This window comes from Scyliorhinus torazame, chromosome 8, assembly GCF_047496885.1.
Source record: "Scyliorhinus torazame isolate Kashiwa2021f chromosome 8, sScyTor2.1, whole genome shotgun sequence".
Taxonomy (NCBI): Eukaryota; Metazoa; Chordata; class Chondrichthyes; order Carcharhiniformes; family Scyliorhinidae; genus Scyliorhinus; species Scyliorhinus torazame.
The window spans coordinates 182950049-182973289 of record NC_092714.1 but is presented as its reverse complement, the minus strand read 5'-3'; the positions used below and the strand labels follow the sequence as shown (position 1 = coordinate 182973289).

Sequence of the window (23241 nt, the reverse complement as noted above, 5' to 3'; positions counted from 1 at the left end):
AGCCAACATCCTGCTGGCTTTCTCTCCATGTTCATATATCGCACCCCTCGCCTTTCTGAGCTGCTCCACTGCCTTACCCGTGGACACCGCCCCAAACAACGCCTGCAGCCTCCTCCATTCCCTCAAGAGCTCCGCAATCGGGATCCTCACATACCTCCTATCAATCTGCAGGATCTCCGCTAACAGTCGGTCTGTTTTTGCCCTGTCCTTCTTGTCCCTGTGTGCCCGGATTGAAATCAACACCCCTCTCACCACTGCCTTGAGCGCCTCCCACACCACCGCTGCTGAGACTTCCCCCATATCGTTGACCTGCAGGTAGTTTTGTATACACTTCCTCACCCTCTCGTACCTTCAACCGCCAGCAGTCCCACATCCAGCCTCCACTGCGGGCGCAGGAAGCTCTCTTCACTCACCTGTAGCTCGGCCCAATGCAGGGCATGGTCGGAAATGGTGATTGCCGAATACTGTGCATCCACCACCCCTGTCAGTAGATCCCTGCTCAGTATAAAAAAATCGATCCGGGAGTAGACCCTATGGCCGTGCAAGAAAAAGGAGAACTCCTTCCCTGCCGGCCTGCCAAACCTCCACGGGTCGACCCCCCCATCTGCTCCATGAACTCCCTCAGCTCTTTTTCCATTGCTGACACTCTGCCCGATTTTGAGCACGACCGGTCCAGGCCTGGATCAATAACTGTATTGAAGTCCCCTCCCATAACCAGCTTGCGGGAATCCAGGCTGGGTATCTTCCCCAGCACCCTCTTTATGAAATCTGCATCATCCCAGTTTGGCGCATATCTGTTGACCAGGACCAACTTCCTCCCTTCCAGCTTACCGCTAACGATAACGTAGCGACCTCCCCCATCCGAAACAATACTCCCCACCTCAAACTGCAGCCGCTTGTTCACCAGAATCGCAACCCCCCTGGTCTTAGTCACCAGCCCTGAGTGGAATACGTGACTAACCCAGCTCTTCCTCAACCTAATCTGGTCCACTACCTTCAGGTGCGTCTCCTGAAACATTATCACGTCCGCCTTTAGAGGCCTAAGATGCGCAAACACCTTTGCCCTCGTCACCGGCCCATTTAACCCTCTAACGTTCCACGTGACCAGCCTAGTTGGGGGGCACCACGCCTCCCCCCTTGCCGGTCAGCCATCCCCTTTCCTAGGCCTGCCCCCAGCCCCTGCCCCACGCCTCTGTAGCCCCACCTCCTGGCAGCTAAAGACCTCTTCGCCACTTCTAAAATCAAATCCCTCGCTCGTCAGCCGAACAACCCCCCCCCCCCCAGCAACAACACACTGTAACCTAACCCCATCCCTAATCTGATTGTATACACCCCCCCCCCCCCCCACTGTGTTTCCGCAGACTAGCTCACCCAGCTAGCCTGGTGGCCCACGGCTCCGGTGCCAGCATGTCTCCCACCTATTGTTGCCTACCTGCCCTCCCCCTGCCCATCAAAACCATCGCCCACATCAACCCAACCCCAACAACTGCCCGCTTTAAGAAACAGACGCCAACCAAAGTCAGTATAAAGAAAAACAAAGCCAAACTCTCGCCATAATACAGATTAAAGTAATACTACTCAAAAAATACAAAGTCAAAAATCCCCACCACCATCCATCCCCCTCACAACACAGAAAACCCACCGAAATTGAATAATTGTAAAATTACTTTCCCTTCTTAAACAAAACACAATTATCGAAGAGAAAAGCCAGGAAGTGAAACGAACGAACAAGTAAATCAGTGCAAACAGCATTTAAAACGAACAGGAAAAACAGTTTCTCAAACTTAGAGCAGAATGTTCTCAAGTTGGCACCAGTCCTTTCCTCCTGGCGAACTCCATAGTGTCCTCGGGCGACTCAAAGTAATGATGTTGGTCCTCATGCGTAACCCAAAGTCGGCCGTATACCACAGACCGAACTTAACCTGCTTCTTGAACAGGATCGACTTGACTTGATTAAAGCCTGCCCTCCTCTTGGCCACTTCCACGCTTAGATCTTGGTACACCCACAAAATGCTGTTGTCCCACTTACAGCTCCGCGTGCGCTTGGCCCACTGGAGAACACGCTCCTTATCCAGGTACCTGTGGAACCTGACCACCATTGCCCGAGGGGGGTCTCCCTGCCGCGGCTTCCTCGCCGGCGCTCTGTATGCCCGATCCACCTCCAACGTTCGGGGGAAAGCCCCATCTCTCAGCAGCTTCTGGAACATATTCGCCACAAACTCCCCGGCATCAGCCCCCTCAGCCCCCTCCGGGAGGCCAACAATCCTTAGGTTCTGCCTACGGGACCTGTTCTCCAAATCCTCTACCGGCTTCAGCAACCTTTTTTGCCGGTCCCTCAGCATCCTCACTTCCATCTCCACCGCCGTCTGGTTTTCCTCCTGTTCAGGTAGCACCTTCTCCAGTTTCGGATCGTCAGGTCCTGGGCATCTAGCCTCCGCTCCATCCTCTTCACCGTTTCCTTAATCGGGTCCATACATTCCCGTTTCTGTCTGGCGAAACCTTCCCGGATGACCTGCATCAGCTCCTCCGTTGATGGTTGGGCCGAAGCCCCGGGGGTCTGGACACCGGCCATCGTGTCCGCTGCTGCAGCCAACACCCAGCTCGAGCCTGTCTTTTTGTTTCTACTCTTCCGATCCCTTCGGGCTCTCTATTCCATAAACCAATATAGACACCAGACACTTGTTCACTGTTTCTTCAATGTCCAGCGCTTAAAAACGCAAAGAAAGTCGGGGGGAAAGGTCCGAATGTCTAGCCAGAGCGGGAGCCACCAAATGTGCAACCTACTCCCTCATAGTCGCCAACGGAAGCCCCTGGTGTTATTTTTTAATTATGCATGTGGGGGTGCCAATGTTGTGGCCAGATTTGGAGTGAACATTCCATAATAATTTACCATTCCAATTCCATTGTGCGTTGAAAGATTATAAGCCGATAATACTCCAAATGGCAACCTGATGTACTGGTATAGGCCCTTACATGTGTTGATGGTGACAAAACTCTCTGGATGCCTCATGCAGACCCAGCTTTTCATCCACAAACTTTTCGGGCTTGATAATGCCCAAACCTTCTCAGCTTCTAAGTTTGGTTTCCAGCTTCTCATGCAGGGAATAGGGCACAGGTTTTTCTCTGTAATATTTTGGCGTGGCCACTGGACGGACATAAATTTTGGCTTTCAGGCCTTGTACTCTGCCTAGTTCTTCTGGAAATACCACCTGAAGTTTCGGAGGACGTCCTGTTGAAAATCATTTCGAAACTCTTTAACCCATTCCATTTTATTTCCTGAAGTAAATCTCATCCCATCAAGCTTGTCCCTTGACCTTCAGCTACAACTGAAGGCAGTTGAGCAGACTGCTGCCTGTCATTGACAGGTTCAGCAGTTGTTCCCAAAATCACTATAGCCTCCCCTGTATATGTCACCAGCCTGGTTGCCATGCATTTTAATCTCAGAGGCTGGACCCCTCCCTGTAGATATTGATAAGTTTTGTTTTCCCAATACTGTGTCAACCTCCAGGTTGAGTGGACGACCGTTAACCATCACAATGATATGATAGGAGCCACATTGTCCACTTTAATATTACCTAACTCGTGTGCATCTGATCCTTCTCGTGAATTACTCTCTCTAGCCTGGAACTGGATTTTTTTTCCCAGGCTCCGGGCAGATCCTGTTTAGATTTTCAATTGCTTCTGATATGCTTCTTCCTGTCGTAGGAGTTACACACAGCTTCCCTAAACCAAACTTCTCCTGGGAGTGGGCTCCCCCACGCGATAGCATTCTTCAGCATTCTTGGTTTGTAGACTGAATCTCCTATACCGCTGCATTCTCTCTGGTTCTGTATTTCTTTGTTTGTTAAACTCTACGCCCATATCCTTGGTGCTACTGCCATTAACAATCCCCTTCCGAACTCGGTGGACCTTGCCAACTTGCACACTTTGAAGCTCCATTGCGACTTTGTCTGCACTTTCCTTTGAAAGGGCAATTTCTGATGCCTTCCTTAGGGTTATTTCTGTTTTCGTCAACAGTTGCTTCTGTATGGCAGTATTATTCACTCCACACGCTAGCTGATCTCCCAACATTTCATTAAGGACAGCTCCAAATTCACAACATTCATACATTTGTCTCAGCCTTACCACGGAAGCCGGTATCACCCCCCCCAAGGGCTCCTGCTGTTGAATTAAATTGAAATCTCTGCAAAATCACCGAGGGTTTTGGGTCATGATGCCCTTTTTCTATATCTATGAGTTCTTCAAAGGTTTTAGTGTCAGGGGCATCCAGAGAAGTCAACCTCCTCATCAAGTTCTAGGTTTGGGCACCGCAGGCTGTTAACAAAATTACCCTCTGCTTCTCCTTCCTCCTATTTTGTATGCTTTGAAGAAATGTCACAGACATTCAACGTATTGAAGACAATCCTCTGAATTAGGGTCGAATAGCTCAAGCTTTCCAAATAGAGGCATTATGATAGCTCACTGACTGCTGAATAAACGTGCCTCCAGCAACTTGAACACAACGTCTGTTCTGCTGTTTTCCACGGCGAATGAAAAGCTCTATGCTGATCCTCATCAGCAAATGTAATATCTTGGCAGGAGTGGCGAGTATCAAGAAGAGTAACTATAGAACTATTTCTTAACAGAATAACTATGTGCAGAGAATGATAATGATGCTGCCGATGACTTCAACTCCAGTTTTTGAACTACCTGGGAGAGCCTGCGAACAACCTTAGGATTCGTTCTCCTCGGCCCGATTGGTTGAAGGGGTCACGTGACCTTGTGCAAACCCCCCCCTTAAAGGGGCTCGCTGCTACATCTAAGGAGTCGCTACTACAGTAACAGTTTTATTTTATTTATTCACAGGCCTTGTCGCTGGCAAGACCAGCATTTGCTGCCCATCCCTAGTTGCTCTTGAGCCGTCTTCTTGAACCGCTGCTGCTTAAAGTAACTAAACCGCTGATGCTTAAAGCATCGCTAAGAGAGAGGGTAAAGTAAAACATTAAAAAGTACATTCAACAATGAAAAAGTAATATTCAGCAACATAAAAGAGAAAGTCATTTAGAAACAGTTTGGAAGAAAAATTGGCAGGAAACCAACTGGAATATTAAAGTGGAGATAATTTCGGTACAAAGTAGGCGTATTCCCATAAGGAAGATGGACATGACAGATCTAGGGTCAGTGACACAAAAGAAAATTAAGCAGGATATCAAAAATGTTGAGAAGCAGAAAAAGTTTTGAAAAGTTATGAAATATTACAAAAGAAATACCACAGCATAGCATGGAGACAAATAGTTATGGGTCATAAATATATCAAACATAAAAGGGCAGACGAATCAATGCCAGTGACAATCAATGAGTACTTTGCTGAGTTTTCACAGATGTGTTTGCCATTTTAATAGTCCTGTAGGGCAGAAAAAGGGATATATATAAATATAGGCCAGTAAACTGTACATTGGCAGGAGGTTAGGTTCCGATGACCTTAATATGTGATTAAATTAATATTTCCTTAAAAGACATGGTTTAATTGAGAGTAGCTGATATTGATTTATAAAAGGTCTTTGAATGAATAAACATTTGTATTGATGAAGACAATTCAGAGGATGCTGTGTTTGATGGGTTTTCAGAACACCTTTTTGAAGGTGCCAATGGAGGATTGTTGATAAAAATTAAGGGTAAAGAGCAGAAAACAGAAAGCAATCGTTTACAGATTGGCGTGATTTTGCCGGCAATGATGAAGTCGCCGTGCCAGGATGGTGGCATGGTGGAGGAGGGCTGGATGCGGAAGTGAGAAAGCAATATAATTGGGGTTATCCAATTAAGGAGCCACGGGTAAGTGCAATCAAGGAAGGTGGCAGGCCTTCCGTACTGCTGGCCCAGTCAGAGAACCAGCAGCTTTGTGGGCTCGGCAACACCACTGAGGGAAGTGGCTGCTGCTGAGGGAGGAAGGAGAGCGGCAGGGTGCCTCCCCATTGTGGTCTGTTCGCAGGGTTTGTGGCAGAGATCTATTTTTGCCGGAGTTATGCAGGATGGTCTCACAAACGGTGTTAGGACTGTGGGGACAGCCGTTGACAGCTCCATTCCTTGGATCATGGAACCTTCAGCTCCCATAGCACCCCACACCCCACATAGGAAGCCACCGGGGGAGCTTGTCTCTATGCAGCTGGAAGCCCCCCTGTCAGGTGAAGGAGGGGGAAGGCTGTGGGTGGGTCCACCATACCATCAAATAAATTGGCTCTTAATTGGGTCTTCAATTACACAACTTGACTGAATGTATCCAGTTGACAGGAGCCGATCCGCTTGAGGCAAAGAATATAAAAGCAGACTTGAAGCTAGAACTTTATAAATCACTGGTTAGGCCTCAGCTGGTGTATTGTGGACAATTCAGGGCATTACACCTCAGGAACGATGTAAATGCCTTACAACAGTCTTTCGAGAAGAAGTTTACTGGGATGTTTCCAGGGATGAAGAAATTCAGTTTTGAAGAAAGGTTGGAAAAGTTAAACTGTTCTCCTTCGAACAGAAAAGATTGAGAGGTAAACTAATTGAGGTGTTCAAGATGAAAGGTGCTTTTGGTAACAAATATCCGGAGTAAAACTATTCCCCCTATGATCACAGATTTGAAATTATTGGCAAAAGTTCAAGAGGATTAAATAAATACAAAATTAATCTGCAAAAAAAAATAGACTGGGTGTTATGGTGATGGCAGTGGTCCCACTGCCAGAGCTAGGGGATGAGGTGGTGACCAAACCCATTAAGGCGGGTAAGACGCAGGGCTGCATCTCCTAAGCGGTAGAGAATTAGGTGGCTTCCTCCAAGGCTATCATACTTACTAAGGACAACCGCCTGTCTCCAAGAACTGTCAGTCAATCAAAGGCCAGCATACATAGAATGCCGCTGCTGAACATAAATAAAAAGAGGGACAGAGTGTTGAATGTTGCTCTCCTAAGGTCATAGAGTCATAGAGTCCTACAGTGCAGAAGGAGGCCATTCAGCCAATCAAGTCTACATTGACCCTTCTAAAGAGCACTCTACCTAGGATCATGCCCCCATCCTATCCCCGTAACCCCAGCTAACCTTTTGGATACTAAAGGACGATTTAGCATGGCCAATCCACCTAACCTGCACACTGGGAGGAAACCAGAGCACCCACAGGAAGTACCCCAGACACGGAGAGAATGTACAAACTCCACACAGACAGGCACCTGAGGCCAGAATTGAACACAGGTCCCTGGCACTGTGAGGCAGCAGTGCTAACCACTGTGCCACCGTGCCACCCCTTGATCCACTTAACAAATTCAGGAATGCCCAATTGATTCAGTCACAACAGACTAGAAATTACACCTTCACTTTACTGTGAAGCACAACACTGTGTGCATTTCGCACTCGAGTGCAATGCTAAATGATATAATAGGCATCAACTGGCAAAACTCCCAATTAGCAACCATCAAACCAATTGCACAAAAACAGCTTTCTGCCTATAGTTTAGTCATCTAGCTGTTTCTAAACCTCCTTTAAGCATTTGTACTTGAGTTTGGTTGGAACAGAAAGATGGTCATAACTGAGATTCTCACACCAGCTGCAATGAGATTGATAGGACAAGAGTGGAAATGCCTCAGGCCAGGTTAGGATCATGCTGAAAGATGCAACCAGGGCTTGCAAAGGCTGCGGTTGAGCTGCTGGCTCTGCAATGACAACTGAGTGCCTGATCCATGATGTAGTTTGCACATCTGAAGCTCCTGGATTTATTTCTTGGTGTGCCCTTATAGATAGGATCATAGACTCTCACACCACAAAGGGAGGTCATTTGGCCTATTGTCCCTGTGCCAGCTCGCTGAAAGAGCTTATCAATTAGCACCACTCCCTTGCTCCCCCCCCGCTTCTTAAGTGTTCCCAATTCCACCTGAAGATCTGAATTTGATTCCAACAGCCTCTCAGACAATGCATTCCACTTTAAAGAAACTACACTGCTTTGATTATTCAGTCAACATTCCTCTCAGCTTCATAGTAAAACCATGATTGCTGCCATTCACTTCACTTCACCCCCAACCAGCCCGCAGCTCCTCAGGGCCTTGGCCAGCTTGCCAACCTATTCCCCCTCTTCAACCCTGCAGGTGACTTGTCCTTGGGGGTCATGGATGGAGGCCGAAGCTCTCCAGTACTATCCAAATAAGGACAGTAAACTAATTTGGCGCAGTCCTTTCATAACAGCTGATCAAAGGTGGGCTTTCTCCCTCTGCAGATGCTGTTTGAGCAGTTCTCGCAATAGTCTCTTTTTATTTCAGATTTGCAGAATCTGCAGTGTTTTTCTACTATACCAAAAATAACCAGTTTGTTTCATTTCAGGGTTGGATTTCAGGGGGGGAAGAGGGAAAACAAGTATAATTTGCAATCATTGAATATTTGAAGCTGCCGGTTATATGCCATTGAATTTTCCCATCTTGGATTTTTCACACATCAAGTGAGTTCAGCAGAATTAAGGGAAATATCTTTACATTGAGAGAAGTTCAGCGCATAGACTGCCTTGCTATACCAAATAGTTGAGGTAGAGACTATTGCACCTTTGGGAGAAGATGATAGCAAGCTGAAAAAGATAATAATAATCTTTATTGTCGCAGGTAGGCTTAGATTAACACTGCAATGAAGTGACTGTGAAAAGCCCCGAGTCGCCACATTTGGATACACTGTTCGGATACACTTGAGGGAGAATTCAGAACGTCCAATTCATCTATCAGCACGTCTTTCCAGACTTGTGGGAGAAAACCGGAGCACCTGGAGGAAACTCACGCAGACATGGGGAGAATGTGCAGACTCCGCACAGAAAGTGACCCAAGCCAGGAATCGATCCTGGGGCCCTGGCGCTGTGAAGCAACAGTGCTAACTACTGTGCTACCGTGCCGCCCATAATAACATTAGTTCAGGGTTGCTCTGCCAAAGCGGCAGGATAGGTCAAATGGCCTTCTTGACTGCTTTAAACAAGTGAGTTCCATGGCATTACAATGGTTAAATAGAGAGGGAAAGAGGGGAAGCATAACTCTTTTCCTTTTCTAACCTAATTTTCTCTTTTCCCTTGAGCTCAAAAGCCAAGAATCATGTCACATGTTTAAAACCAGCACAGGTTGGCAGTTTTTGCAGTGCGATACACTTTGAGTAGTGTTGTAACCCTCATGGGACCCATGGTGATTATCTGATTAATCTCCCCGTGAGACTCATGGAGTACGAGCTCCCCCACTGAGGGACAAAGGCCCTTCAGCAGGATAGTTAACTCTGGACATTAAAAGCCGGCCCAGGTATACCGAGCTGCAGAGTAGTTCCGATTGGGACTGTTATTTGTGTATAAGTTACTCCGTAATAAAACATTAATTTTAAATCTCCTTTCCGAACTTCTTTGTGACAGCTAAAAGTAGGCAAGTTCATGTCATCTCACCCTAGTAATTCTCCAGATGCCTGATTTTTTTCCGATTGCTTTCTGACACGGCTCCCGGATGTGGGGAATTACCAGCTCTGCCACATACGCCTTGCTGTGCTTTTGATAGCATATGTGCCTCTCGGATCTTTCCTTCTCTACATCTTAGAAGGGAAAAAAATGAGGGAAATGCCCTCAGGCAAGCAGACTCGCTCCATTGCCTCTTTACCAGCGGTTGCTGTTCCTCAATGCAGCTCCCCATCAGGCGTGAGCAGTAGTTCTTTAAGGACCCTGTCTTCAATCATCCACCTTCCTGTACCCAAGGCAAAGTCAACAAGCAGCATATTGAAATTATGTCCATGACTTTGTAAAGTCTCCACCGGAACCAGCAATTTCTGCCCTTCTACTTCTGCATTTTATTCTAGTTTAGGGCTGACAATACTGGAATGATGTATTAATACAATAAAGAACTGGATGTATTTTATAGGCAAGAGCTGGTACGAGTGTAAATATGATTTTTAATGCATCTTTGCCTGGTAAAATAACTACTGCTTCCTCATACATAGAGTCCCTCCGGTACCTTTGTCTTAAGATGATTGATTTATCATGAAGGCAATGCTTGGCAAGAAACGAGTAAGGAGAAAACAAAAATCTCCCTTTGGAGTCTAAAAGTTCTGTTCTTTCTGAGAGATGCATGGAGCCATGAATATGGGCCTGTTGCGCTATCACCTCTTAAAAAGATTTGCCTGCTTCTCAACCTAAAATTAGTCTCTGACTGTTCCAAAAATAATGTGTTTTATGCAGATGATCACACGCAAGTGAGCAAGGCCTCCTTCAGTGTCAGAATTCTAGATGTTAATGACAATGCTCCAGAACTTTCCATGCCATTCGAAGCTTCCATCTGTGAAGATGCCAAACCGGGTCAGGTAGATGCAATATTCATTGGAACTTTGAGTTAATGTGATTTTCTAAATCTCCTGCCAGAGCACAAAAAATACATTTAATTGATGCAATCCAACTCTTGTCCTCATTAAGCAAAGCTATCTGTATTGATTTCAATAAATAGAGAATCAGTAAGTGTTTGAGGTAATGTCCCATCGACTATGTTCTGATGATGCAGCTCGCTTTGAGTTCCAGTTTGCATTGTTGACTGAAGTGGTTCAGAAAAAGCTGAATACGTAATGAATGCAAATGCACCCTGATGCGCTAATGGCATTTTGCCCAGGAGTTTCCACTTCAGGCTTCATGGCACATACTAGGAGGGCATAGTGGGACGTTCCGCAACAGGAGTTTTTCATGACATTAATTATTAATGGTGAAAAATTACAGGCTGGCAGTGCGGACTTTCCCAATGTGCACCCCCACGTATACTTGGGGCATTGAAAACAGCAATTCCCAGCCAATTGTTCAGAGTTTAAAGCTTTTGAAATTGTTGTTTACTAAAAAGAAATCTTGCATTTATATTGCATCTTTCGCAACAAGACAAATCTTTTACAGATAATGAAATTCTCCTGAAGTATCGTCATGTAGGACGAGCAACAACAAATTTGCACACAGCAATAGCATACAAACAGCTATGTCTGGCAACATCTTAGTTTTTACATTTTTTTTTAAAAATTATGAATTTAGAGTACCCAATTATTTTTTCCAATTAAGGGACAATTTAGTGTGGCCAATTCACCTACCCTGCACATCTTTCTGGGTTAAGGGGGTGAGACGCAGGCACACACAAGGAGAATGCGCAGGTTCCACACGGGCAGTGACCCAGAGCCGGGATCGAACTCAGGTCCTCGGCGCCGTGAGGCAGCAGTGCTAACTACTGCGCCACCATGCTGCAACACCTCAGTTTTAAAATTCTCAACCTTATTTAAAACACCCTTGACAATCTGCCCCCCACCCCCATCTCTCTGACCTCCTCCTGCCCAGCAGTGCTGCAAAATCTAGGCACTGCTTGAATTCTGGTCCCTTGTTCATCCTCATTTTTATTTGCTCCACGATCGGCGGCTGCACCTTCAGCCACCTGGGTTCTGTGTCTTGGAATTGTCTCTCCTCTCTGAACTACTCCAACCCTCTCCTTTCTAGGAGGCTCCTTGAAATCTTGATCAAGCTAACCTGTCTTCATATCTTCCAATGTGAGTGCGTCAAATTCTGTTTGATAATGCGCCGAGAAGCACCTTGAGGCATTTTACTATATTAAAGATGGCATAGAAATGCAAGTGTCATGATGATAAAGTTGTGGAAGCTTATTGAACTGCCTGTAAAACCGATGACGTTAATGTGTTATAAGCAGAGCCTATGTAATTGATTCCAATAGTAATAGCAGATAATTAATGCCATTAACCTAATTAGGTGGCTGCCAGGATATTCAGGGATGGTGTAACTGGTGGGGACTGTATTGATGAAACCCACGACTTGTGCAGAGTTCAGCATTTGGCTCACATTCCAGGCTGCCACAAGTGCTCTTGGCAGAATGTGGAATTGCTACACAGGTCACACTTTGACGCATTGTCTCTTGTTACAGCTGATCCACACGGTCAGTGTGGTGGACAAGGACGAACCTCAGGGCGGCCATCGCTTTTACTTCACATTGATTCCTGAGGCAGCTGACAGTCGTCATTTCACCCTCTGGGATATCAAAGGTACGCCTTGCTCCCAAACTCACTTTGCAAGGGGTGGCAAACCTGAAAGGCAATTTGGGAAATAGATGGCTAAAAAAGAAGCAACCTGTTCTAAACTTTCATTCACAATGAGGCCCAATATTATTCCACAAATGAGCTATAATCCTGGGGAAAATTGTTTTGACATTACATCCACAGAAAGAATAATATTAAACTCATTCTGGCATGCCGTGCTTTCACCTGAAATGTTTGAACAGGGGATATTAGACCAGTATTTTAAAAGCAATCTCATTTATCCTGATTCAGTTTTTAGTCATTTATAATAGATTCTGCGAAATACACTATCAAACATTGAAAAATCAGTCATTCCCAAACAAAACTCTGATTCTTCTGCCAACTGATACACCATGAGATGCAAGCATGTTTAGCCTGTGCACCCTTGCTGCAACATTTTAGTCAAGGCAAAGCACATTTTTAAATATGAGTATTTGCATAATGATACCACACAGCATAATTTTGAGAAGGTGGTAGAGTGATAATGCTGTGAACAAGTCACTTGTATGATGGACTATCCAGTCTAAACAACAATACCACATTCTTGGGTTGTTTTCCGCATTTCCCCGTTGGCTACACCTAATTTATTATTAGTTATTGTAATGGCTTTTAAAGAGCATACAAGTCCTGCTGTTTCAAAAGCATATCTTCACGAGTTTGATCATTTTATTTGCAAGCTTTTTATTTTCATTTCTTCCCAGTTCTTGGTGGACACTGCAGCGTGAAGGGAGTCTGAAGGGTGACTCTCTGGTTTCTGTCTTTTCCAGGAGCAAGGATCTGGCCTCTGTTCAAGAAGCAGATGAGAGTTGGCACCGATCAAAGCTAAAGATTAAAGGAGTAGGGGGCAGCACGGTGGCGCAGTGGGTTAGCACTGCGGCCTCACGGCGCCGAGGTCCCAGGTTCGATCCCGTCTCTGGGTCACTGTCCGTGTGGAGTTTGCACATTCGTCCTGTGTTTGTGTGGGTTTCGCCCCCACAACCCAAAAGATGTGCAGGCTAGGTGGATTGGCCATGGTAAATTGCCCCTTAATTGGAAAAAAATGAATTGGGTATTCTAAATTTTAAAAAATTCTATATAAAAAAAAGATTAAAGGAGTATTTGAGACAAGTAATGCAGATGCATTTAAGGAGAAGCCAGATAAACAGATGTGGGATAAAGAAATAGGATGTTGCGCTGATAGCATTCAATGAAAGAGGACAGGAGGATGTGTGGCGCATAAATATCAGAATGGACCTGTTGGACTGACAAGTGCTTTTTTGCCTTGAACTGTATGTAATATTCAGGGAAATGGCAATATTTGAGATATCCAGTAATGATCAGTTTGTAAAGTTGCAGTCTTTTGTTGGACAATTACTTTGTTTTCAGGGGTCACTGTTGATATCGTTTTGATGGATCTGCACACTTGTGTAAGTGCAGCATTAAAGTTATCCAGAAGCCTATTGCGGCGGACACCATGTGTAGAACTGTGACAGATGATAACCTTGCTTATTCTGTTCATGCATTTACATCACTTCTCGCTCTGTAAGTGCCAACCATTTGAAAAGTAGGAATTAACAATTAATTAGCTAGCAGTCAGTTTGATACAGAACTGGATGTGACACTATGCTCCCTATTATACTGCTGTCAAAATATGCAGTGTGCTGAGGAGAACTATTGCCAATGACTTTCCACCTCCCTCCAACTTAAAGAATTCTGATGATAATTTTCCAGCAAGCTGTGCCTTCAAGATATTCACATTGCCCAATATCTGTTTTCCCCATTAAAAGATAGTGTCAAAGTGCTGGTGGAGATAGGTAAGCACTCTACTGCTAGCCATGTGTCTGCAATTTGCCAACAGACCTCTGGCCATTCTGGCAATGGTGACTGTGGATTAGCACTATCCATCCCATCAAAAGGTGAACACATGACTAGCAGTATATTGCTGGTCGAGTGAATTGACCCTTATACTATGACACTAGCACATAGGAGGTTAAGTGGTAATTTGACTGAGCTTTTTAGGATTTTGTAAGAAATAAGTAGGGTGGCGTCGGAGTATTGTCACTGAACTGCCGATCTGCTGTGGATTCATACCTGGGGTTCCCAAGGCATTACCCTGTGTCTCTGGGTTACTAGACAAGTGCCAATACCACAAGACCACCACCAACTCCCACCCATTCCTTTTAAAATCTTAAAAAGCTCAGTCAAATGACAAGTTGACCTTCAATATGCAAGTCTAATTTAGTTTGTTGCTAGTCACAATTTATGGAGCTCTGGTAGCATTCCAGTGAATCTGAGCTGCACATCCTCCAAGGTAATAAATCATTTTTATGGTTGTGGCACTGGGATCTCTACACAGCACTCCGGAAATATTCTAACTCGAACTTGTGTGGCTGTAGCAAAACATTACTCTGCTTTATATTCAGTGATGAGGAACTTCAAAATTGTGGATATATTAAAGAAGCTGGGACAGTTCTCCTCAGAGATGAGAAGGTTGAGAGGAGATTTGAAAAAGGACCTTAAAATCATGAGGGATCTGGAGTCGATAGAAACAATCTTTTCCCTTTGGTGAAGGGGTTGAGAATCAGAGAATGCAAATTAAAGTTCGGCAAGAAAACCAAAAGTAATCTGAGGAAACATAGCCAAATACAGTCAGTGGATATGATCTGAAATGCACTGCCTGAAAGTGTGGTGGAAGGATATTCAAATTGGGCTTTCCAGGGGGAATTCGATAATCATCAAAAGAGGAAAAAAAATTGGGACCATAGAAAAAAGCAGGGAAGTGGGACTAGGTAAGTTGTTTTTGCAAAAAGCTGACATGGATTCAACGGGCAGAATGACCTCCTTCTGCATTGTACCTATTCGATGATTCTATGGATGGGGTTTTCCAGCCCGCCCACTAGTCCACGTCATTTTCCATGGGTCGCCTGTCACTCCGCCAGAGAACCCTCCTTCAGCGGGACCAGTAGATCCTGCCAGCGGAAAGTGCCAGAAAATCCCACCAGACGTTTCCGATTTTTGAACCTGACGATCATATTTTAGTGATTTGTGTGCACAGATTTTTAAATGTCTTTGCACCTCCATTGCTCCGAGCATTTCACCATTGCCCTCTTGCAATCTATCAGAGTCACGTATTTAATTTTATATTCCTCTCTACATTACTTACTGCGCCACCAATCTGCGTGTCATCAGCAAACTTGGATGTTTGGCTATTTAAGTCATTAATAAATATAGTGAATAGTTGATACTCCAGCACATATTCGTCTTGGAAACCACTGGTCACTGCCTTCCAACACAAACACAATCACATTATTCATATTTTCTGTCTTCTACCATTCAGCCAAGACAGTAATTCATTTTCAATTTTATGAGCTTTAATTTTGGCACACAGTTTCTTATCAAATGCCTCCTGGACCAGAACATAAACACCCAAGGCATCCCACTGATGGCTACAAACTCAAAAAGTTGAATTAGGTTAATTGGACATGACCTCCACTTCACAAATTAATGTTCATATTCTCTAATCAGCTTTTAAATCTGTAAATATGCAGCCACTTTGTCCTTTTAGATTACAGTAACTTTGTCAAAGCCAATACTAAGGTAACTGCTCTACAATATCTCAGTTTCTTAAATAACGGGCTAACATTTGTAATTTTCCAATCTAAAGAGACAATGACTGAACCAGACTGGTTTTGGAAGATTTTGGTCACCATTAAATGAAAAATGAAATGAATATCGCTTATTGTCTCAAGTAGGCTTCAATGAAGTTACTGTGAAAAGCCCCTAGTCGCCACATTCCGGCACCTGTTACGGGAATTGAACCATGCTGCTGGCCTGCCTTGGTCTGCTTTCAAAGTCAATGATTTAGTCCAGTGAGCTAAACAGCCCCTAAGACTATTCAATTTATTAATTGAACTTACATTCCACAGCTGTCATGGTGGGATTTGAACCCATGTTCTTGGAGCATCAGTGTTCGCCTGTGGATTATTAGTCCAGTGAGGGGCAGAACGGTGGCACAGTGGTTAGCACTTCTGTCTCACAGCGTCAGCGATCCGGGTTAGTTTCCGGTCTTGGGTGACTGTCCTTGTGGAGTTTGCACATTCTCCCTGTGTCTGTGTGGGTTCCTCCGGGTGCTCCGGTTTCCTCCCACAGTCCAAGGATGTGCAGGTGAGGTGTAAAGGCCATCCTAATGGTCCCTTTGTGTCCAGATATGTGCAGGTTAGATGGGTTTTCAGGGATGAGGCGGGAGAGTGGGCCTCGATCGGGTGCTTTTTCAGAGGGTCAGTGCAGACTTGATGGGCCGAATGCCTTCCTTTGGCACTGTAGGGATTCTATGGATTCTATGGTAATCTTTGTAGATTACCACTACACCAATGACGTTATGGTAGTCTGTGTTAGGAGGACTACGGTACCTAGTCATGCCGGAATACCATTGGTGGAGAATGTACTTGTTCCCATTGGATAAGCTTGTATGTTAGCTCCGCCCTGCAAGGCAGGGTATAAGAGCCCGTGCCGCCACAGCAGCTTTCTTCTGTACCTGCGCTGCTGGGGGAAACATCTAGCGTATTAAAGCCTTCAATTGTCTCCAATCTCGTTTCTGAGGTTATTGATCGTGCATCAATTTAATAAGCTAGGTTTAAAAGAATGGAGGCCCGAATCAAGCTGGAGTGTCTGCAACCCAGCCTCCACGCGGCAAACTCAGTGGCAACCTTCAAGCACTGGCTGGCGTGTTTCAACAGATATCTCGGAATGGCCGAAAACACACCCACGGGCGAACAGAAACTTCAAGTCCTGCACTCGAGGATGAGCCCAGAAATCTACACCCTCATCGAGGATGCGGACGATTGCGATGCAGCAATGGAGCTGCTGAAAGGACATTATATTCGCCCTGTAAACCAGGTCTACGCCCGACATCTGCTATCGATGAGGCGACAAATCCCTGGGGAATCACTGGAAGAATTCTACCGTGCGCTCCTGGTGTTGGGGAGAAACTGCAGCTGCCCGCACGTTTCGGCGAGCGACCACACAGGACTTTTGATCCGGGACGCTTTCGTTGCAGGTATGCTGCCCTCCCAAATCCGCCAGCGATTGCTGGAGAAAAAGACACTAGGCCTCAAGGAGGCATGGGCCCTTGCCGGCTCCCTGGATGTGGCCTCCTGAAACGCTCGTTTCCGACCAGGCGGCAGCCCCCTGGGCAGTGTGGAACCCCCCCGCGGCCGACCCCGAGGCATCTCACATCCCCCCACAAGCTTGTGCTGCAAGAAGGCGTGGCAACTCTGGGGGGCCCCACTGCTATTTTTGCGGGAAAGCCAAGCACCCCCGACAGCGCTGTCCGGCCCGTGCATCCACCTGCAAGGGATGCGGTAAAAAGGGACACTTTGTGGCGGTATGCCAGGCCCTGGCGGTTGCTGCGGTCTCTGGCGGTGAATATGGACCGCCACCACAATCCTCTCCACGGTCCCCGTGTGGCCAGCGGGCCCCGCCATCTTCCTCCTCCAGGGCCACGTGCGGCCTCCAGGAGCTGCCATCTTGTCCCGCAGATGCCACATGCGATGGATGGGCGTCGCCATTTTGTGCACCCCCAGCCATGTGCGACCAATGGGCGCCGCCATCTTGGATGGACTCCCAGGACCCCAGCTCGGCTGACCACACACCGCCTGAAGAAAACATTCAACTGCTGCCACGAGTAGCCTCGGTGACCCTGGACCAGTCTCGGCCCCGAACACTATCGACTGCTACGACGACGGTGCTTATCAATGGACATGAAACGTCCTGCCTAATCGACTCAGGGAGCACGGAGAGCTTCATACACCCCGACTCAGTAAGACGCTGTTCTCTTCCCATCCACCCTGTTAATCAAAAAATCTCCCTGGCTTCCGGTTCTCACTCAGTAGTGATCAAGGGGTTTTGTGTAGCTAACCTCACAGTCCAAGGAAGGGAGTTCAAAAGCTACCGACTCTACATCCTTCCCCACCTCTGCGCGGCCACCCTCTTAGGGTTGGATTTTCAGTGCAACCTCCAAAGTCTAACTTTCAAATTCAGCGGCCCTATACCCGCCCTCACTGTCTGCAGCCTCATGACCCTCAAGGTCGATCCGCCTTCCCTGTTTGCGAACCTCACCCCTGATTGCAAACCTGTCACCACCAGGAGCAGATGGTATAGTGCCCAGGACCGGATCTTTATTAGGTCAGAGGTCCAACGGTTACTGAAGGAAGGTGTCATTGAGGCTAGCAGCAGCTCAAGTAGTGATTGTAAAGACCGGGGAGAAGCATAGGATGGTCATCGACTACAGTCAGACCATCAACAGGTTTGCGCAGCTCGAAGCGTACCCTCTCCCCCGCTTTTCCGACCTGGTCAACAGGATCGCGCATTACAAGGTCTTCTCCACGGTGGATCTTACGTCCACCTACCACCGGCTCCCCATCCGCACTAGTGACCGCAAATACACTGCCTTCGAAGCAGATGGGCGGCTCTACCACTTCTTAAGGGTTCCCTTCGGTGTCACTAACGGGATCTCAGTCTTCCAACGAGAGATGGACCGAATGGTTGACCGGCACGGTTTACGGGCCACATTCCTGTACCTCGATAATGTCACCATCTGCGGCCACGACCAGCAGGACCACGACACCAACCTCCGAAAATTCCTCCAAACCGCAAAAATCCTTAACCTAACTATAACAAGGATAAATGCGTGTTCAGCATCGACTGCTTAGCCATCCTCGGCTACGTAGTGCGTAATGGGGTGATGGGCCCCGACCATGAATGCATGCACCCCCTTATGGAGTTTCCCCTCCCGCACTGCTCCAAGGCCCTGAAGCGCTGCCTAGGTTTTTTTTCCTACTATGCCCAGTGGGTCCCCAACTATGCGGACAAGGCCCGTCCACTGATCCAATCCACAGTTTATCCACTGTCGATAAAGGCCCGCCAGGCCTTCAGCCGCATCAAAGCAGATATTGCAAAGGCCACGATGCACGCCATCGACGAGTCCCTCCCCTTCCAGGTCGAGAGCGACGCGTCCGACGTAGCTCTGGCGGCCACCCTCAACCAAGCGGGCAGACCCGTGGCCTTCTTCTAACGCACCCGCCACGCCTCCAAAATCCGCCATTCCTCACTCGAAAAGGATGCCCAGGCCATAGTAGAAACTGTGCGACACTGGAGGCATTACCTGGCCGACAGGAGATTCACTCTCCTCACTGACCAACGGTTGGTTGCTTTCATGTTCGATAATGCACAGCGGGGCAAGATAAAAAATGACAAGATCTTACGGTGGAGGATCGAGCTCTCCACCTACAACTATGAGATCTTGTATCGTCCTGGGAAGCTAAACGAGCCTCCTGATGCCCTATCCCATGGCACATGTGCCAACACACAAGTGGACCGCCTCTGAGCCCTCCACGAGGACCTCTGCCACCCGGAGGTCGCTCGATTTTTCCACTTCATCAAGACCCGCAACCTGCCCTACTCCATCGAGGAGGTCAGGACAGCCACCAGGAATTGCCAAATCTGCGCGGAGTGCAAGCCGCACTTCTACAGGCCAGAGAGAGCGCACCTGACAAAGGCTTCCCGTCCCTTTGAACGCCTCAGCATGGATTTCAAAGGCCCCCTCCCCTCCACCGACCGCAACACGTACTTCCTGAACATGATTGACGAGTACTCCCGGTTCCCATTCGCCATCCCCTGCCTCGACATGACCGCAACCACCATCATAAAAGCCCTCCATAGTATCTTTACACTGTTCGGTTTCCCCACCTACATACACAGTGATAGGGGGTCCTCCTTCATGAGCGACGAACTGCGTCAATTCCTGCTCAGCAAGGGCATTGCCTCGAGCAGGACGACCAGTTACAACCCCCGGGGAAACGGGCAGATGGAGAGGGAGAACGGAACGGTCTGGAAGACCGTCCTGCTGGCCTTGCGGTCCAGGAATCTCCCAGTCTCCCGCTGGCAGGAAGTCCTCCCGGATGCCCTCCACTCCATCCGGTCACTGCTGTGTACCACGACCAACCAAACATCTCACGAACGTCTCCTTGTCTTCCCCAGGAAGTCCTCCTCTGGGACCTCGCTCCCGACCAGGCTGGCAGCTCCCGGACCCGTCCTGCTCCGAAAACACGTGCGGGCGCACAAATCGGACCCATTGGTCGAGAGGGTCCATCTCCTCCATGCTAACCCTCAGTACACCTACGTGGCGTACCCCGACGGCCGACAGGATACAGTCTTCCTACGGGACCTGGCGCCCGCTGGATCCCCACACACACTCCCGCCACCAGTCCAAACCTCCCTCCCACCGGCGCACCCCACAGCCGGCCCCTTCCTAGGTGGATCGGTTCTTCCACCGGCCCCGTCTAGGTCCTACCCACCGGCGCACCCCACAGCCGCCCCTTTCCCAGGTCAGTCGGCCCTTCCACCGGCCATGTCTAGGAGTGATGAAGCTGCCACAGAAGCCGAAATCACACTCCCAGAGTCACAGACGCCCAAACCTCCACCGGCATGATCACCAAATCTACGACGATCGCAGAGGATGACCAGGGCCCCCGATTGACTAATTGCTTCCTTTTGAAATGTACATTACTGTTGTAAATAGTTCAGAGTTGTAATGAGGCAAAACGCTGTATGGAGGCATTATGGTACCTTCTTAACTGTAACTTTTACAACTTTTACCATGTTGTAATACGAAGCCACGACCCCCGCCGGACTCTTTTTTAACTGGGGGTGAAAGTGGTAGTCTGTGTTAGGAGGATTACGGTACCTAGTAATGCCGGAATATCATTGGTGGAGAATGTACTTGTTCCCATTGGATAAGCTTGTATGTTAGCTCCGTGAAGTCAGCTGAATGCCCAATGCCAATCTAACCTCGCTCATCACAGTGATACCCTGTCACAAACTCGTTGCTAATTTCTGAGGAAATGACTTCCTTTTCTTTCCTGTAACTCTAACTCCAACACCTGAAAACGGAAATATTTTAGCTCCTTCTTCCTATAGGGATTTGAAGGCCTCAGTTTGATCGCTGCTTAGAACATTTACATTTGCAAACCCATTAACCGAGGCTAGCCTAAGGGGGGGGGGGACGACGACACACCAAGCAGTACTCTACATAGCAACTCGGATTGGGGGTGGGGGAAGGAGGGGGAGGGGAGGGCATAGGAGGCGCAGGGTCAGAAAAAAGGAGAATTCCTCCATATGCATTTGTACAACAAAACCAGGTAATATGTAAACATAGTTATAAAGAACAGGCCTTTGATTTTGCTACAGTGAGTGCGCAGGAAACCTGTTTTTTAACGTTAAATGTTGAGTTGTGGATGAAACTCATCAATGATTTATTTATTTAAAATCAACTTCTGGCACAGCCAAGAGCTGAATTGAGGTAAGCTTTATTCAATCAATTTTTCAACCAAATACAAAAACAAAGAAAGTGACTGAAAAGCTGGAGAAAAATTAAGCATTGCCCATTAGATTAGGGTTTTTCACTGACAGGATTCAAAGTTTAACAGCCAATAGAATGTATTTAATCTGTGGATGGAATATGACATTGGATTAGTCCATTAAATCTCGTAGTTTTACATCTTCAGTCAGTTACTTAATTTAAGTCCCATCACTGGTAGCCACTGTGGATCTGCCTGCAGATAACAAGGAGAGACGTTTGCAGTTTGGCAGCAATCTCGCGAAAGATTGACGAGAGCTGATCGCGTCTGTTCTCAAACGACTCCAGGCTGCAGTTGTGCAAAGCATGTGAACTGTGGTAATTAGGGCCAAGATTCCCTTTTCTGAACCCTTTCAATGGATTTGCATGGCTGTTTTGTGTTTCTACTCAGCCACACAGGTGCCCCGTATTCCAAATTGGTGTGAACAACAGAGTGAAAATGGTTCCAACATCCTGGCTTGTGAGCGAATGTTATTTCAGCTTCCGAAGCATGTACAGACACCCGTTAGGTCATTTAACAATAGGACTGATGTGTATGTCCCTTTTTAGATCATTGTCAACAGCTTAACGGTGCTTAGATTTTGGATTGTGACGCCATTCAGTCACGGATTAGGAGGGGCTGGTTTCGAGTGAAACCTGTGTCACCAATCAGGGTTGAGGTGCACCCCACTCTCTACAGATCTGTTGTAAAGTTGGTGAAAAACAGTTAACCTGGGAGATTCAGTGTGAATGCTACGCTTTCGAATCACCTTCTGGTTTTTGATACATTTGAAGTGGCAAGTGCCAGTGTTAATGTCCGTGAACCCAGCTTTGTTAATCATAGCCAGGAATACAATGGATACAATCTTAGTTCTCTCAGATCACCAACATGCATGCTATTCCTTTTTCCTGTTTCTAATTAGACCAGTGATTCACGGTTTACAAAGACAAAACGTAATCCAGAACAAGTCCTCAACAGCAGAATAGGTGGAAAATACTCGTATGACATCAATAGTTGTGATGGTGGGTGAAGGCTGTTACCTTGTGGCTGCTGTTGAGTAAAGGGTCCAGAGTTTTACTACTTTGCCAAGACACCTTTATTTTCCTTGAACACACTCTATACAAAAACTCTATCACCACACAACCCCAAATGCCACCTTTAACCCCTTTACATATCAGTGTCAATTATTTGATACTTAACATCAATTTGATATGTGATTGGAATGTCTCTTAACCCATTCCTAACAAAGGCTGCAGCAGTGGGGAGATCTCCAGTCAATGAGGTTTCCTTGCCACCGGAACTGGACCTACCCTCTGTGAAGAACCATGGGTGGGATTCTCCGTTCCGCCACACCAATTTTCTGGTGCGGCATGCCCCTGCCGGCAGCAGGATTCTCCGTCCCAATTTGCCCACTAATGGGGTTTCCAATTATGGGCAGCCCCACGCCGCCGGGAAATCCCTGGGCATGGTGCAAGCGCAACGGAGAATCCTGACAACGGAAAATCCAGCCCTATGTGTCGGCTGATGTGCAACGATGTACCCACATTAAAAATCAACCTAGAGGAAACCAACAACACCCCACAAGCACCACCCCCACAGGGGACAGGTACAGAACCTTGAGATCTGGAAGTCCCTAGCTTTGGACCAGCACGTAGGTGGTGGAGTTTGCTTCAGTCGTCTTGCTCTTTTAATAGGAGCAGGACAGCGTTTCGGCAGCTTTCTCTGCTCAGTCCACATCGGGAAAAGGTGAGAAAAGGTGCCCTAAAAATAGCCTGTTCCATCCCCAACCTGGCTGGAAAACCGCATCCAG

The 23241-nt window shown here is 47.1% G+C and overlaps 1 protein-coding gene across 1 annotated transcript in view; it reads left to right on the top strand.

Annotated features, from left to right (window-relative positions):
- The window catches only part of LOC140428295 (cadherin-22-like), a 1238550-nt gene that overhangs the window by 1102339 nt on the left and 112970 nt on the right, over positions 1-23241 (top strand). The window contains exons 9-10 of the mRNA XM_072514610.1: positions 10190-10311; positions 11907-12024. Coding sequence (XP_072370711.1) covers positions 10190-10311; positions 11907-12024 — 240 coding nt within the window. The remainder of the gene's footprint in view (positions 1-10189; positions 10312-11906; positions 12025-23241) is intronic.